This window comes from Lissotriton helveticus, chromosome 4_1 (assembly GCF_964261635.1).
Source record: "Lissotriton helveticus chromosome 4_1, aLisHel1.1, whole genome shotgun sequence".
Taxonomy (NCBI): Eukaryota; Metazoa; Chordata; class Amphibia; order Caudata; family Salamandridae; genus Lissotriton; species Lissotriton helveticus.
This window is the reverse complement of record NC_136063.1, coordinates 2,040,565,698-2,040,581,058: the sequence shown is the minus strand read 5'-3', so window position 1 is coordinate 2,040,581,058 and position 15,361 is coordinate 2,040,565,698. Positions and strand designations below refer to the sequence as shown.

Below are 15,361 nucleotides of genomic sequence, written 5' to 3'. Positions count from 1 at the left end.
GGGGCCCACAACGGGCCCCAAAAGAACATCCCCGCCAGCCTTTTACCATGGAAAGTCATTTGAAACCAGCCATCTTAATATGGACGGCGGTGCCTTCTCGCCGACCGGCGGAAAAGCGTTGGGCGCACTTTGCGTCCACCGCGATACCACTTGCCATAATAATATGGCGGGGGAAAATCAAGTTGGGATGGGGGGCAGGTCGCCACCGCCGAGCCGGCGGTGGTCGATCCACCCGCCAACCTAATGACCCCCTTTGTGACCATATTATTAGACTTTTATGATACTGTTGCTTGGGGGAGTCTTTCTTTTATTTAGTTACCAATATAATTTATTTTTAATAAATATTAAGAATAGTCTTTGAATTACTTTTGTAGCTATTTCTTGTCAAATTGTACAGATTCAGGTTTATGATCTGTACTTTGACACTTCTAGGATTCAGCTACCGCCCTGCCAGTGAAAATAGCTTTTAGGGCTAGTCAATGAAGGAACTTGCCATTTTTTTATTTCTCACATATTCAGCTTTTATATATCAGGCATCCAACCTTGTGTGCAGCAAAGTGTACCCAGAAGGGTCTTACTAATATTTAAAATCAGGGTTTCTCACCTGTCAAAAAGGGTTATTGTGATAGGTTTGACAGTAGAATTGTAGACTGCAGCAGGCAGGCTACACAGGGCAGGGCAGAGGCCATGTTTTAAAGGCCTACTTTGTGGAAGGCGCAATAAGTGCTTCAGTCTACATGTGGCATTTACATTTCAGGTTCTGGGTGAGTTTGGTACACCATATCCTGGAGACTTGTAAGCAAATAAATAAGTCAATGAGAGGTAAGCCAATTTAACCATGTTTATAAGGGGCACGTAACTCCTGTTTAGCCCTTGTAAAATGGTCAGAGTCCTAAGTTTATTTAAAAAACGCTCTAGAAAAAGGCAAAAAAAAATCTGGGGTAGTCTTGCCGAAAAGGCAATATTGCTACACTCTTTTTTCTGCTTCAAAGACTAAGCTTCATTCTAAAGGCACATCTTGTAAGCACACTCCAATGGTTTGCTCAATCTCACTTAACAAAAAAGTCACTGAAACATTGTACAATGTGGGGCTCATACTACTGCTACTAAAACTTGTTCAAAAGCACAAGTATTAAAAATATTCTTAGCATATACTGGCGTTCTCCAATGACAAAGACCTATCTCCTTAAATGCCACATATCTCAAATGGTGCTTGCCATTCCATAAAAGCAATTTCCATTTGAAATAGAAAATAATAGAATGACCTATATCAACCACAAAACACACACCAGATTTCTCTACGCACCTAACTTTGGCACTCAGCACTTTGCCAATTAGTTTTCCAGTAATGACAGTGTAAGGTGACTCCAGCATATGCCATGACACTCTTCACATCAATATACTTCATTTGAACACAAGAGTGGATCTGAGTTACTTGAATTCTAAGAGCTGCTTCACTAACATCTTTCAGAACTAAAATCATAATCTTGAACTTAACACATACTTTTTTAACCTCCTCAGTCACACCTTCACCAAACTGCCCTACTATATTTCTGGTTGACCCCTTACTATCCATACATTCTTTTGCTTAGTACCATTTGGATTTACAAATATGTCAGTCCTTTTTGATAGTAGGAAAGCTATTTAAAAATGCAATGCGGATCCCCCTTCCATACCAAATGTCTTATCTTTATTTCTATCTTGTTTTGAGGTTGTCCAATCACACTATATACATTACTAGAGTTCATTTAATTTCTACCTTCACTTACCGTTTTCAGCTAGGTGTCTGTTATTTGCTTTTGCTGTAAATATCACTCATCTAAGTTTGGGTTACCTATTATCCAGGTAGATCTCTAAATCATCTCCTCCAACCTATATCCAAAATGACATGTTGTAGGTAAACTTCTCAGGTCAATAAGAAGCTCTTTAAAAGTTTAAGTCTTAACTTGAATGCGAGTATAGAATCAATATATTTCTGCGACTACTCAGGAGCACAACTTAATTTGTCTTTCTAATCTGATCATAGAGTCCTTACATTCATACTAGCCATGTTCCTCTGCCGTAGGAATGGTCCTCTGATTCTGGACACTGCAGTAAAATATTCTTCCTAAACCAGCATCTTATCTGCAGCAATTGCAAACAATGACACACAACATTCTCCTTCATTCTCTTCCAAAGTAAGGTATAGGTAACGCACTTTTTTATAAAAATGTTTGTGGAGTGTATCATTGTCACTGCATCATCAGCCTAAAAAATGATACAAAAAGATTGGCCCCATTAATGAAGTTAGCAACATTGGGACATTAAACTATTAAACAGAAACAGCAAAATTGACACTGACAAATACAATAATGTTAGCACATCACAAGCTAAATCTTGCTATTGTGAGGACCCACCACAGGAATACAAAATCACAACTGACTATTGCTCCTGGGATGATAAAAGAATGTCCTAACATGCTTGATACCATGGATTCTAAAAACACCTTCATTTCTTCTGGCAGTAGCTGGCCACCATTATCAGTTACAATGTTGCTAGGGAAACCCTCCCTCATAAATACTCTATGCAAAAACAGAATCACAGAGGAGATATTTGTTATTAACAAAACTCACTTCCGGTCACTTAGAGATGTAATTGATCAAGAGGATTGCACATCTGGAACCTTTGCAAAAAACTTTTAAGGGTCCAGCTATGTCTAAAGCCAACTTTGACCACGGAACTGAAGGTGTGTCCACCAAGCCAAACAAAGGTGGTTGAGTTACCTGGGTTTTATCACTCATTATCGAAGGACCACAATCCCTGACAGACTATTCTATGGCTTTAGTCATGTGTGGCCCACCAGAAGTCCTCATGCTCTCTGTGTCATCTTTGTGCTAACTTCAACACTTTCCTCCTCATGACACAAGGCACCACCAATTGTCCAAGTCTACGTAAAAGACCCTTGTTACACATTTCTGAGGCCACCTGAACACACGGTGGAACATCCTGGGTCACCGTTATTTGACTGGGCCAACAACCCATAACCCATGACATGACCTTAGAAAAAACTGCATATTTGCCCATCTTGTCTCTCCCCTGACTCTCCACCAAGGCTCCCCCAATCACAATGCCAATCTGATTGGTCATTCATACTTTGTCGTCATCATCCTCCATTATAGTTACTTTATGACATGTCATCTGACCCATGCAATGGCCTTCTGGACAAAAAAATCTAAAACTACATTCACCAGGAACATATTCAATCTTGTAATTGAATTCCTGCAATCAATACTACCACCTATCAATTTTGGGTGTGGGCCTGGCTCCACCTTTTGTGCTAAATAAATCAATTAGGGGGTTGTGATCTATATGGAGACCAAAAAGGCCCCCACACACACATAAGTGTGAAATTACTGTGTTCCCTACCACAACGCTAATGCCTCCTTCTCAGCAGTAGAGTAGGTGTGATACACCCCACAAAGTTCCCTTGAAGCAAACACCACAGCCGCCTCTCTACCATCATACCATCTTTGCATCAGAACATCACCTAAACCAAAACTACTGGCATCAGTCACAAAAACACACATGTCCTTGTTCTCAAAGAGTTTAAAAGGTTGTTCTAACACAACTGACATATGTTTCATGCTAAAACCACTTTGGCAATCTACGTTCCATTCATACAATCTACTTTTTTGAGTAACCTTCTCAAAAGACTTGCTTTATAAGCAAAATGGGGAACAAATTTGAAGGAAAACTAAACCAACTCCAAGAAGGACCTTAACCATTCTTTGTAGGAAGGGGAAGAAGCCTCTCCGATGGCTCCCAATAACATCATTTTGGGACTAAAACCATTCTTGGAAATATAATGTCTCAGGCAATCCACTCCTGTTTGCTCAAATTTACACTTATAACACTGTTGCATTAAACCACTATCAGGCAAAATATGCAGAACCTTGTTTAATCTTGTGTTGTGTAATTCCAGATTATTTTCAAACATGAGTATATTATCCTAGAAATACGCAACCCCAACACAGTCTTTAAACATTTCTTTCATGAGCCTCTAGGCACCAATGAAGCAGATGCCAACCCAAATGACATGAGCTTGAAGCGGAAAGCTCCTTCAGGAGTCACACACAAGTATCTACATTCTTCACACAACACTACCTGGTGATAAACATCTGACATTTTCAGTGTGGTGAACATTGAAGCACCCCCGAGTATTATTAATGCTGTTCAATGCCAGAACAGCAGGAGAAACCCAGTCTGACCCTGTAGCTTCCAATAAATCTCATTCACATAGTTAACCAATTGTCTGCGCAAATCATGTCTCTTAGACAGTGGCATTCTATGCACTTTATGTGCAACTTGTGTGGAACGTGTGTTCAACAAGATTTTGTGCTGGAACCTATTCAATCGTCCTAGTTCGCTAGTGAATACTGCTGTAAACGTGTCCACCCAATGATTTATGGACGACATCCTCAGACAAGCCAGTATGAACTTGGTCATTACACAACCTAGATGATTCGGGTCAAGAAGTATATGCATCTACGCAAGAATCTTATAGTTACAGGAGTTTGAGTATACTGAACACTTCAGGACCAATAAAAGTGAAAGGTGACCCCTAATCACTAATTAGCTGTACATTGAGGCCATTAATTAGGACATTGGAATATGGGGCTTTCTACAAAGAGGTTTCACAGATACAACACATGTACTGTCGACCACATAATCTGACTTGCAAATAGGATGGCCAGCTTATATAACAGTCAAAACCATGTCATTTTCATCAATAATTCCACACCTTCCTCCACTTGGGCTACCACAGGTTTGCAAAATGACCTTTGCAGTTACAAGTAAAGCATAATTGAAGTAATGCAGAACAGTTCTTGGCAGATGCAATATCAGTTTGACTACTACATCTAAAATGTATATTGACATCACAGTTTTTTTCCTTTTTGCCATCCATTGACGTTCCATCTTGATAAATATTTTTACATTTTTGCGTTCCTCCTAAACTTGAAGTGCATTCACTTGTTCCGGGATCAACTGGAGTAGACACCTCTTTGAAATAGGCATCTGAATTCTCAATCAGTCTAGCAATTGTTATAGTAACCTCTCGATTCGGCCTAGTTGTCTTGTCAATGAATTGATCAAAAATTATTTCATCTTTAAATTCCAGATAGTTACATGTGGTTGCCGGTATCCTTAAAGCACAGACAACATTTTCAATTGATTCTCCTTATTGTTCTCTTCATTGTAAGAAATGATGTCTTTCTAGAACCACATTTCTGGAAGGGGGAATCTCTTATCAAGCGTTTACATGAGCAAGGCATGCTCGTCTTTTATTTCTCCTGACATTATTTCTCCAGATGCTTCCTTCTGGTCCAACTGCGTCCTTACCACCAGTATGGGCGAAGTTTTCAAGACTGATCTCTACTCTGCACCTAGAGTATGTGCTACTAAAGCTCAATTGCGTCTAAGTATGCCTTAAATGCCTCTTTCCCCTGTGGTCAGTTTAACCCCTTCCATGCTGATGACGAGCTCAGCTCGTCATCAGCTTTACCTGCCCTGTGCGGATGACAAGGTGAACTCGTCACTCAACATGTTGATTTTGAAAATCCAGCACACAGCGGGAAAACCGCTAGCGTGCAAGTGGTTAAAGGAGGTGTATCAGGTGTAGATAAGAAAGGAGGAGGAGCACTGATGACATCCATGGTGTGCACACTAATGCCTAATATAATGCCATGTACAGTTCACAAAACAGTACGTAGAGTTTGTAGCCGCTAATGCCTGGCATAGTAAGGAGAACGGTAAGATTTGTTCAGTGCCTGAAGGCTTGCAGAGTATCTCAAAGTAAAATGATATCTGCAGAACCGATTTCCTTGATAAATGAATGAATCCAATCCAAAATGGCTGCTGCGATGTGCAGCATGATGTACACACACATATACTGGCCACTTTCAGCAACTGAAGGTATGGCCAAATAAAGAAGGTCCACACGACGTTCTGGGTTACACACGTGGGTCACCAGTTAGAATGAGTCAACACATGCAGGGTAGTAAAGAATGTGCACACTTAAAACTTATGGCGGATATTTTTTTTAAAATGCCAAACCTATCCCCAAACCAGCATTCAGCTGAGAACGAACATCAAGCTGCTAGTGGCTATCAGTAGGACAGCAGAAGCAAGAAACTGACCCAGAATGCTATCAAAGGACAACAGGCAGAAGGTATGGACGAAAGCAGGTAACTAGTGGTTCAAGCAGGTTCACGACCACCTCATTGCCACTGAATGGAAGATTCAGCTCCAGAAATGTACTGGTAAATGTGTTTATTCTTCAAGAAACAAGCCACAAAGAGACCACCAGCACATCGCTCACCGATTGCCTATCGAACCCCAGGTAAAACAGCTTTCCATATTCTACCCACCTAACTGGATCCCAAGAGAAGCTTAGCCTGTTGTTAAAGAAATCCTAAATTTAAGATCTGAATGGCTTCTCTCGGACTCCTCTCTTCGGCCTAGTAAGTCGAAAACCCTTCTCCTTACAAGAAAGGGTAAGAACGCATGTTATACATTTAAACAATGAAATACGCCTACAGACCAGTGCTAACAAGGAAGACACACCTAAACATCCATACTCACGCACTCACATATAATCATGACATAATATTTCCCTAAAAATACACAACACAGTTGCCGACGACAGTTTTATACAGACTATAGGGGTAGGGGTGTTTGGGGAGTTACACCCCCCTAATAAATGTATAAATTGATAAATAGTTGGGTACAGGTGCTTTCACTCGGGTATGATGAGGTGTATGTTGGATTTCATGAGGAATTCTTACATACACATAGAGTAAAACTCACACACACATACTCTCTCCGTTTTGAAATTCCTAAAAAATGTTGGTTATTTTACAAAAAAATTTGTTTTCTTTCACCTAGTTCCCCCACCAATCCCCATTCCTCTCCCCTTCTATTGCCCCTCATGCACCCTACTTAGTGTACAATGCATTTTAACAAAATATGTCAGGGTGATTGTTGGAAAATCTGAAACTTACACCTCCCCTATCTTACTGCCCAAGCTACGCCCCTGACAATACAAAAACATTAACGATAAAGCATCTACTTGCAATAAAAGGACAGGCCTTGCAAAAAAAATTTTTTCGTGTAAGGCAGAAATGCTAGCAGTAGAAAAGAACAAAAGGGCTCAAGAACTCTGCCAGAAATGAATCAGTGCGGAACTAGGTCAGGGTGAATCCAGAAAAAATTAAATACGAGTCAGAACAGAGCCTGGGCAAGGCTTTCATCTTCTGGTGTAGCATAATACTGTTTCTGTTCTTGCAGAGGCGGGCCCCCGTAGGGGACTAGGGAGCCGTCGCCATAACCATGCGGCGAGCCCCCGAAGGGCAGCAAGGGGGGGAGACAGCACCTGGAGACACGAAGCAAGGGCAGGAAAACGGGGTCTCCCTAGTGAGCAGGGGGACCCCGGAAGGTGGCCGGCTCGCCCCCCCCCTCTTTGCTTCCGCCGCGCCGCGGCCAATGGGGGGGCAGGCGATATTCAAACCCCTCAATGAGGGGGGTTCCCTAGGCAGAGACAGGCGTGGGGGGGGCATATAAGCGCGCTCCCCCCAGTGATACTACTATGCACAGGAGCGGGGGGAGCAGCACGGCGCTAAAGAATCTTGTCCCACCCACCCACACCAAGGGATCAGCATTGTCGCAGGGCTGAGATAGGGAAAGAGCGTGGCGATGGGCTACGCTGAGAACGGTTGGTACGGAGGCACACCGGAGAGCGGTGCGCCAGAATAGGTCCACTCACCTTCAGATGCCGCAAGGCTGGGTGAGATGGCCTAAGGACAGCGGCTCTGGGATGCCTCACGTCTGGGTGACATGCGACGAAGGGAAGGGGGAATATGCGGAGACGGCGCTCGCAGCCCAGCCCCCGCCGGATGGCAGGGCACAACAAGGTCCGAAAGGTAGCGAGGCAGCCTAACTCTGGGACAACGAATATCCCCATCCCGCGCAGAGGAAGCGCAAGGAAATCAAACCTACAGAAAAACCGCCCTAGAAGGGCCAAGAGACATTGGCAAGGAAATGTATATGACATAACATGCAAATGCAAGTAATACCTGTTTCCTTGTAACCCTTAATAAACTGCGGCCAACAAATGACCACCACGAAGAAAGGTGTAGTGGCTTTCTTGGCGGGAGGGGAAGTAAGAAATGTTATTTGTAATTCACTGCAAGAGTGGGGCTGAGTGCGAAGGTTATGATTTTTTTTATGTTCCAACATCGCTGTTTTTTTTTCTATTGTTGACTATTTTAAATCATGTTTCCCAATTATATCTCAGTGAATAATGGGCGAAGGAGGACGAGTGTGGATGTTTTTTTTAAACTATTCAACTTTTTCTCTGTGTTTTTCTTTCATAGCCATGTGATACCACTTTCTGTACGATGCATTTCCATTATGTAGATGGAACACATTGTTTGTTGTGACCAAAAATTGCCCTTTAAAAAAAATACAAAAAAACAATTCTTTAGAACCATATAGCGTTGTAATCCACTCTAGTTCCAGAACAGTTCTCTTTTATTAAACCAGGAATACCCCAAAAGGGAGTCTAGAAGCTCTGAAACCCTTAACTAGCTAAGCCTGGGGACGTGGGGACAGTTGGCAGCGCCTCTCTGCACACCTCCTGGTGCTTGCTGGAACAGGTGACAGACAATACTTCACATAGCAATTAGAGACATTCGCTGGGGAATGGGGGATCATTCTGCACTCAGTGCCCAGATGTGGCCCCATCAGCAACGACGATTTGCACGATGGATAGGAGCACACGATGAAACTAACACAAACTCAGCTGTTTACGAAACATGATAGTGGTCCTGGCTCCAGGGTATCCGGGGGGAAATCCTACTCACTTTAGTTATCAAAGAAAACAACAAAGCAGGGGGAAAAGCAAAACACCTTTGGACGAAACATAGAGAAAATAATAAACTTTTATCCCTCATACCCACTCGTTGTTCAAACACTAGCACATGTACCAATATCTTTGGCCAATTTACAGAGTTTAAACTGTCAAAGATGATACTCCAGGGGGATGTGCAATCAGAATAAACATGGACTCTGATCCACCATCAGGACAGTGCAATTACTGCCATTTGTTCCGACTGACATTTGCCAAAAAAACAAAAACAAAAAACATTTACACCAACTAGTGCATCACTGACTCTTGCATGGATTTCTGCAAAATGTGAGGATGTGCACTAGATGTTTATGGCAAATGTTTTTGCACTGATTTTTCATTGCAAATGGCAATGCTGCTGGCCTGCACTGCACTTGTGCAATGTTATATTCATAACTGCTTAATAAGATTCATTGCATGAGAATGCACGCCAAAGTCAATCCATGGCTAATGCACCTAAACTGTTGACAAGAACTGGCTAAGCTGGCAGACACACATACATTTTTGCTGAGCAGTGATTTGTGTGTACAAGCAATACTGACAACTCCGCATTGTGTCATAGTACTCTTAGTGAAACACAGAGGGAGGCTTGTATTCCATTTTTGTCTATTATTAAACTCCTGTGAAGGACTGCTGACAGAGGCTATGCACAACACAGGACATGTGTACTCCCAAAACCATCCTTCGAGTACATAAAGTAGCAAACTTGTAGTACTCTTTTAAGTACTCTTAAATGTCTTGTGACTTGGCACTCAAAACATGTCAACGGGAAATAAAATGTGAATTTTCCGGAAATATAGATTAATATAGAATAATAGAGAGGACTGCGCCCTCTTTGCTGTTTTATAAACTAGCAGTTGGACGATTTGTGTCCATTCCGCAAAAACATGCGAGAGTACATAAAAAGGGTACTCCTGTAGTACAACTTCTGTACTTATTAACACTTTTGTGACTTGCCCGAAAAATAGTTAAATGGCAGTAATCTGATGACTATGCATAATCAAATCCATGCTATGTATAAAAAAATTACTCAATACATTTTCCATTAACTATTTATGCTCCCTACAGTATTACAACCTCAGATTTCAAGTTACCCCAAAAAGCCTCCCCCCCCCTCTATATTCCTGCATAAAAAATTGACCTTGAATTCAAACTGGTGGTCGTTCTCTCGCTTGTCTTTATGTTGAATGGCCCTCGCCCTAGCCTCCATCCTCTGCATGCCAGTAGGTAAACTCCTACCCCTGTCTGCTTACTTTCTATGATTGTACTTCTGCATACTGCCTACACCTCGCCTCATAGACACAGTCCTCACCTTTGAAACTCTCCCCCCCCCCCCCCCCCTATGCGGCCTACCTGTTCATCTCAGCAACCATCTGCAGGAACTCACACCAGCAATCACATCCAACTGCTACTAATGTAATCTCCCACAAAGCAACTGGAGTAAATGCATGAAGTGGTTTCCTTGAGAGAACCAGGATAACCCACATAACCAGCAATAAACAACAACACTACACCAACTACTAACCTTAGGTTCTGGAGTGGGTTGCTACCTGCTGTAAAGCGCCTCAACACCTCGCATAGGACAGTAAGCACTATATACACTAACACTCTGCGTTAATGCAATACAATGCAAAACACTGCAGTTGCTGTTTCCAACAATCAGAACAGAGGGCTAAATCTCGACAGACCAGCTTACCTCGAGGCGCGTGGCAGGCCTGGGCGCGGGGAGGCTCGCGCACACAGTCTTCAAGCAAATGGTTAAGTTCTTCGAAGTAGCACGTATAATCCATTCCATTGAAATAAGGATGCAGCAAAACGTAACGACTTAGCGACGCATTTCCCCGTTGGCTTTCACAAATTCGACGTTCTGTGAGGTGGTTCCTCGTCGGAGCGCTGCGCAGTACGCACCGAAATCACAAAAGCGCGAAGAAGTAAACAGCAGCGCGCGGCAGGGCAGCGACTGACACGCAGCAGCTGTTCATGGTTCCGGAGCCTGCGTCGAGCACGAGCCGAGGTACAACCTGTGCGCAGGGAGAGCAGGACTAACACACCTCTCTGCCTGTGCAGAGCCCGAGGCTAATCTTAGGATGCGCCAGCCCCGCGGGGGTTTACCCAGGTAGGAGCCAGCCTGCTTTTAATTTCTACCTCCACCGCTGCTCTCTTGCAGCCCAACGCCCAGCAAGAGCCGTCCATATCTGGGAACACGGGCTGTTGTGTTTGGCGTTTGTGCATGACCAGAAATGCCCTGTTTGTTGCATCTGAGCTATTTTTAAAGAGTTGTACGTGTTTACAAACGATAAGCATTCGGTCTGCAAACCGTAAAAAAACTGGTTGCTTCACCGTAAGAAATTAACAAAAGCTCACACGTATTTGTTTTGCATTTTATATTCCAGTAATTACTAACGGTAAGAAATTCTATTATTCCTTTGAAGGGGTTGAGAACCTGCTTATCTTAACAAAAATGGTCGCATCTTTGTCAGGGTAAACTTCAAAAGTTACTAAATAAACCCGTGCTTAACGCTCTGGTAGCTTGGCACAAAAGCAGTCAGGCTGAGGCTTGCAGCTAGATTCATGAAAGGCAAATCGGCTCGCAAAGGGCCAGATTTTTGTGAGCGCAATTTTTGCATTTGGGATTCATCATCCCAAATGCAAAAATCGCTATTTCAGAATTCACATTTTAGCGAGGAATTGCATTTAAGGAATCTCTATTTGAGATTCCTTAAATGCAATTCATTAACCAATTTAAAATTGCGAATTCGCAATATTTGGCCGCTATTTACCACGAAGTCAGACTTCGTGGTAAATAGCGAAAAAAATAGAAAAAAGCACTTTAGTGCATTATTCTCTGTTGCATGTTACACACACACATGTCCTTTGGACATGTGTGTGCGCAACACCTGTGTAATGTTGCATTTCAGGGGTGCTACAGGGTGTCCAAAGCGGGTGTCCTTTGGACACCCCTGGTACCCTTGAAATCGCATCCTTATTTGCGATTAGCAAATTGCTAATCGCAAATAAGGAATAACTCCCCATTCATTCCTATGGGCCTACAGGCCCATAGGAATGAATGGGGAGTTATTCCTTATTTGCGATTAGCAATTTGCTAATCGCAAATAAGGAAGATGTAGGAATCGCAATATTTACTGTAATTCCTACATGAATCCCGTTTTGCAAGTCCTTAATAGCGATTCCTTATGAATCGCTATTAAAGACTCGCAAAACGGGTCTTTGATGAGTCAGTGTGTTAGAGGCTAGGCTATGTGTATTTATGCAGCTCTCAAACACCAATAAAGTGAAAACACAACACAAGGGCAAACCCAAATCAATTTTAGAAAACTAGAGAATATTTTAATAAATAGAATGACACCAGAACGCCAAAAATCTAATCAGTAAAGTCGGAGTTATGAGTTTTTAAAGTTGAAGGTACAAATAGTGGCAAAAGCAGCAAAGCACCACCTGCCGGTATCTGGTCGCGTCGGACCAGGACAAAGTCACAAGTTCAGGCCGGCCACAATGAAGCATGGGTCAGATACGGGACCAGGTTCGTCCAGCCGGAAGTTGTACCTTTTGTCCTCGGTGCGGGGCTGCATTATACTGTGATATGAAGCTCTACGTCGCCCTGCGTTGGGTCAGTTGAGTTGGAGCTGCGCAGTGCTGTGATGCAAGGACCTTGCAACATCCTGCTTCCAATCCAGTAAAGCCACAAATCAGAGGCTGCGCAGTGCTGAGAGGCAAAGCTATGTACTGTCCTGTGCCATTCTGCGTCGAATTCAGTGAAGCCATCGTTCAGAAGCTGCAAGGTGAGACCATGTGTCAAATCCTGTGAAACTCTCAGTTGAGCAGGGAGGAGTACATTCTGGGTCCGGCCAAGGGTCCAGGACAGGGCCGGACTGGAAACCAAAACCGGCCCTGACAAAGTGCTCGTCAGGCCCCCCGGGGGGAGGTTGGGGGTGCGACCGAGCTCTTTGCCGGGGCCGATTTTGTTACAGGGCTGTTTTTGCAGCAAATCCGTCCCCACCCTTCCAGCGCACCGGGGGATTGCCCAGTGCCCGCAACGACCAGTCCGGCCCTGGTCCAGGACCCGGACGGCAGCAATTTGGGGGAGGGGGGGGGGGGGGCGGTGATTCAGGATGCTCACCCGCAGAGAGGACCAGGTCAGGTACAGTTGAGTGTGGTCAGCTGGAAAGCGGGTGAGGCCTCTGAAATTGATTGCACTTACGAGAGCGTGTGTATTATCAAAAGGAAAGAAAGTGACCATATATACTGACAGCCAGTATGCGTTTGGTGTGGCTCACAGTTTTGGACGATTGTGGAAGGAACGTGGGTTCCTCACGTCTCATGGAACTAAGATACAGCATGGTCAGTTGGTGAATGAGCTTCTTGAGTCACTTACCTTACCGTTGCAAGTTGCGATTGTGAAATGCAGTGCACATAAGAAGGTTACTGACGACGTTGGTCGCGGTAATGCGTTTGCTGATGAAGTTGTGAAAGAAACGGCAAGAGATGTGATGAGTCGAATGTATGTTGCGGGCCCTGCAAGATGGATTGGTGACGTTGGAATGTGTGAAGATACAATAGAGAGTGTGAAGTCTATTCAAGCTGAAGCTACAGAGAAAGAATTGAGGGTGTGGAGAGAGAGTACGGGTAAATTAGACGTGAATGGTTGTTGGGTTGAGTTGTCAGAACATCAGCGATGGTTGTTACTCGATGCGTACGTGCTTGCAGTGGTTACAATGGCGCATGGAATGGCCCATATCAGTGTGAAAGGGATCTGTAAGTTGTTGGCTCCAGTACGGCAAAATGCTGGAATTCCTAAGTGTGTAGAGAATGTGGTCAAGAATTGTGTGATTTGTTTGAAATACAATCCTGGTAAGGGAACTCCAACTCCAGCTGGTCATTTTGCTCCTCCGACGTATCCGTTTGAGGTTTTGCAGCTAGATTTCATTCACATGGAGAGATGCAACAACCTGAAGTACGTACTAGTGGTTGTTTGTGCCTTCTCAAGATGGGTAGAAGCATATCCCCTAAAAGACAATACTGCCTTGTCCACAGCTAAAGCCCTTGTCAAATAATTCTTCCCTAGGTTTTGAATTGCCGAGAATGGTCTGGAGCGATAATGGGAGTGAATTTGTGGGTCAAGTGATGAGGAGAGTGTGTGAAGGGTTAGGAATCCGCCAAAAGTTTCACGCTGCAAATCACCCCCAATCAGCTGGTGTAGTGGAGTGCTATAATGGCACCCTCAAATTGAAACTTGCCAAGATACAAGCGAGCTCTGGTCTTAAATGGCCTGATGCTCTGCCATTAGCACTTTTATCAACGAGGATGACTGTGCATTCACGAGTGGGACTTAGTCCATACGAAATAATTTTTGATCGCCCGGCAAACATATGGGGAGTGCCGAGGCCGACGAAATTCAGTGAGATTGAACACCCTATACTGCTTGATTACTTGTATGATTTGACGGCTAAATTGCGTGTCTTACACCAACAGGTTCATGATACACTGCCTCAGGCTTCTGAAGATCCAGGGCATGCAATCGATCCTGGATCTTGGATACTAATCAAGAATTTCCAGCGGACAAAGAACGATCAGCCTCGCTGGATCGGCCCCTACCTGGTGCTTTTGTCCACGAGAACTGCAGTGCGGGTGCAAGGAAAAAAGAACTGGATCCACGGCGTACACTGCAAGAGGGTTCCTTTACCTCTGCCGTACGACCAGTGGGTCCAGGAGGGCATTCCTGATTCTGAGACTGAAACTGTGCCTCGTTTTCTGCCTTTCAGCGATGCACGTTTGATGGGGACAAGTTCTGAGCGTGAAAGCGACGATCTTCTGCAAAAAGCTGTGCCACCGCCAGTTCGATTGGACACTACCGAGCCTGAACTCTTATTCCAAGACCAGACATTACCTGGAAAAAGCCGTTATAATTTGAGATCAAGAATCACGGACAAATAAAAATAAAAAATATTTTTTGCTACTTTTGAAAGTTCAGCTCTCCCATCTGAGAAACTGTTTTGACCGATTTTTGTTTTTCGAACCGCCATCCGGGTTCAGCTGTAGGGTCGCGGCGTCAAGTCTTTGGAGTGCAAGCCGTAGACACAAGTTCGACGGTTCTGGTTGTTCCTAGGGCGTTCCCTGGACTGACAGACGCATTCCTTAGCACGGAACACCCTACCTCCGCGAGCAGCAAGGTTAGAGGATGGAGTTTTTCGAGATGGAGAGACCTGTTGAAGAAATGAATTTTAGAGCCAAAATGTGTCAAATTATGAGCAGAAAATGTTTTTTAATATTGTGTGTTTTTATGTTGCTTAGCTTAATGATGTTTTTAATGGGATATGTTATATTCTCTTTTCAAGTGACGTTTGCACCCACAACACAGCCCATACTTTCTTCCACTGTTTCTTCGCATTCTTTTCATCC

General features: G+C 43.7%; 1 protein-coding gene across 1 annotated transcript in view; it reads right to left on the bottom strand.

The window, feature by feature from the left end:
* Positions 1-11,056, bottom strand: part of LOC144829492 (A-kinase anchor protein 17B-like) — an 810,983-nt gene extending 799,927 nt beyond the window's left edge. Inside the window, exon 1 of the mRNA XM_078688684.1 lies at positions 10,641-11,056. Coding sequence (XP_078544810.1) covers positions 10,641-10,734 — 94 coding nt within the window. The 5' untranslated portion in view covers positions 10,735-11,056. The remainder of the gene's footprint in view (positions 1-10,640) is intronic.
* Between the last annotated feature and the right edge of the window lie 4,305 nt (positions 11,057-15,361).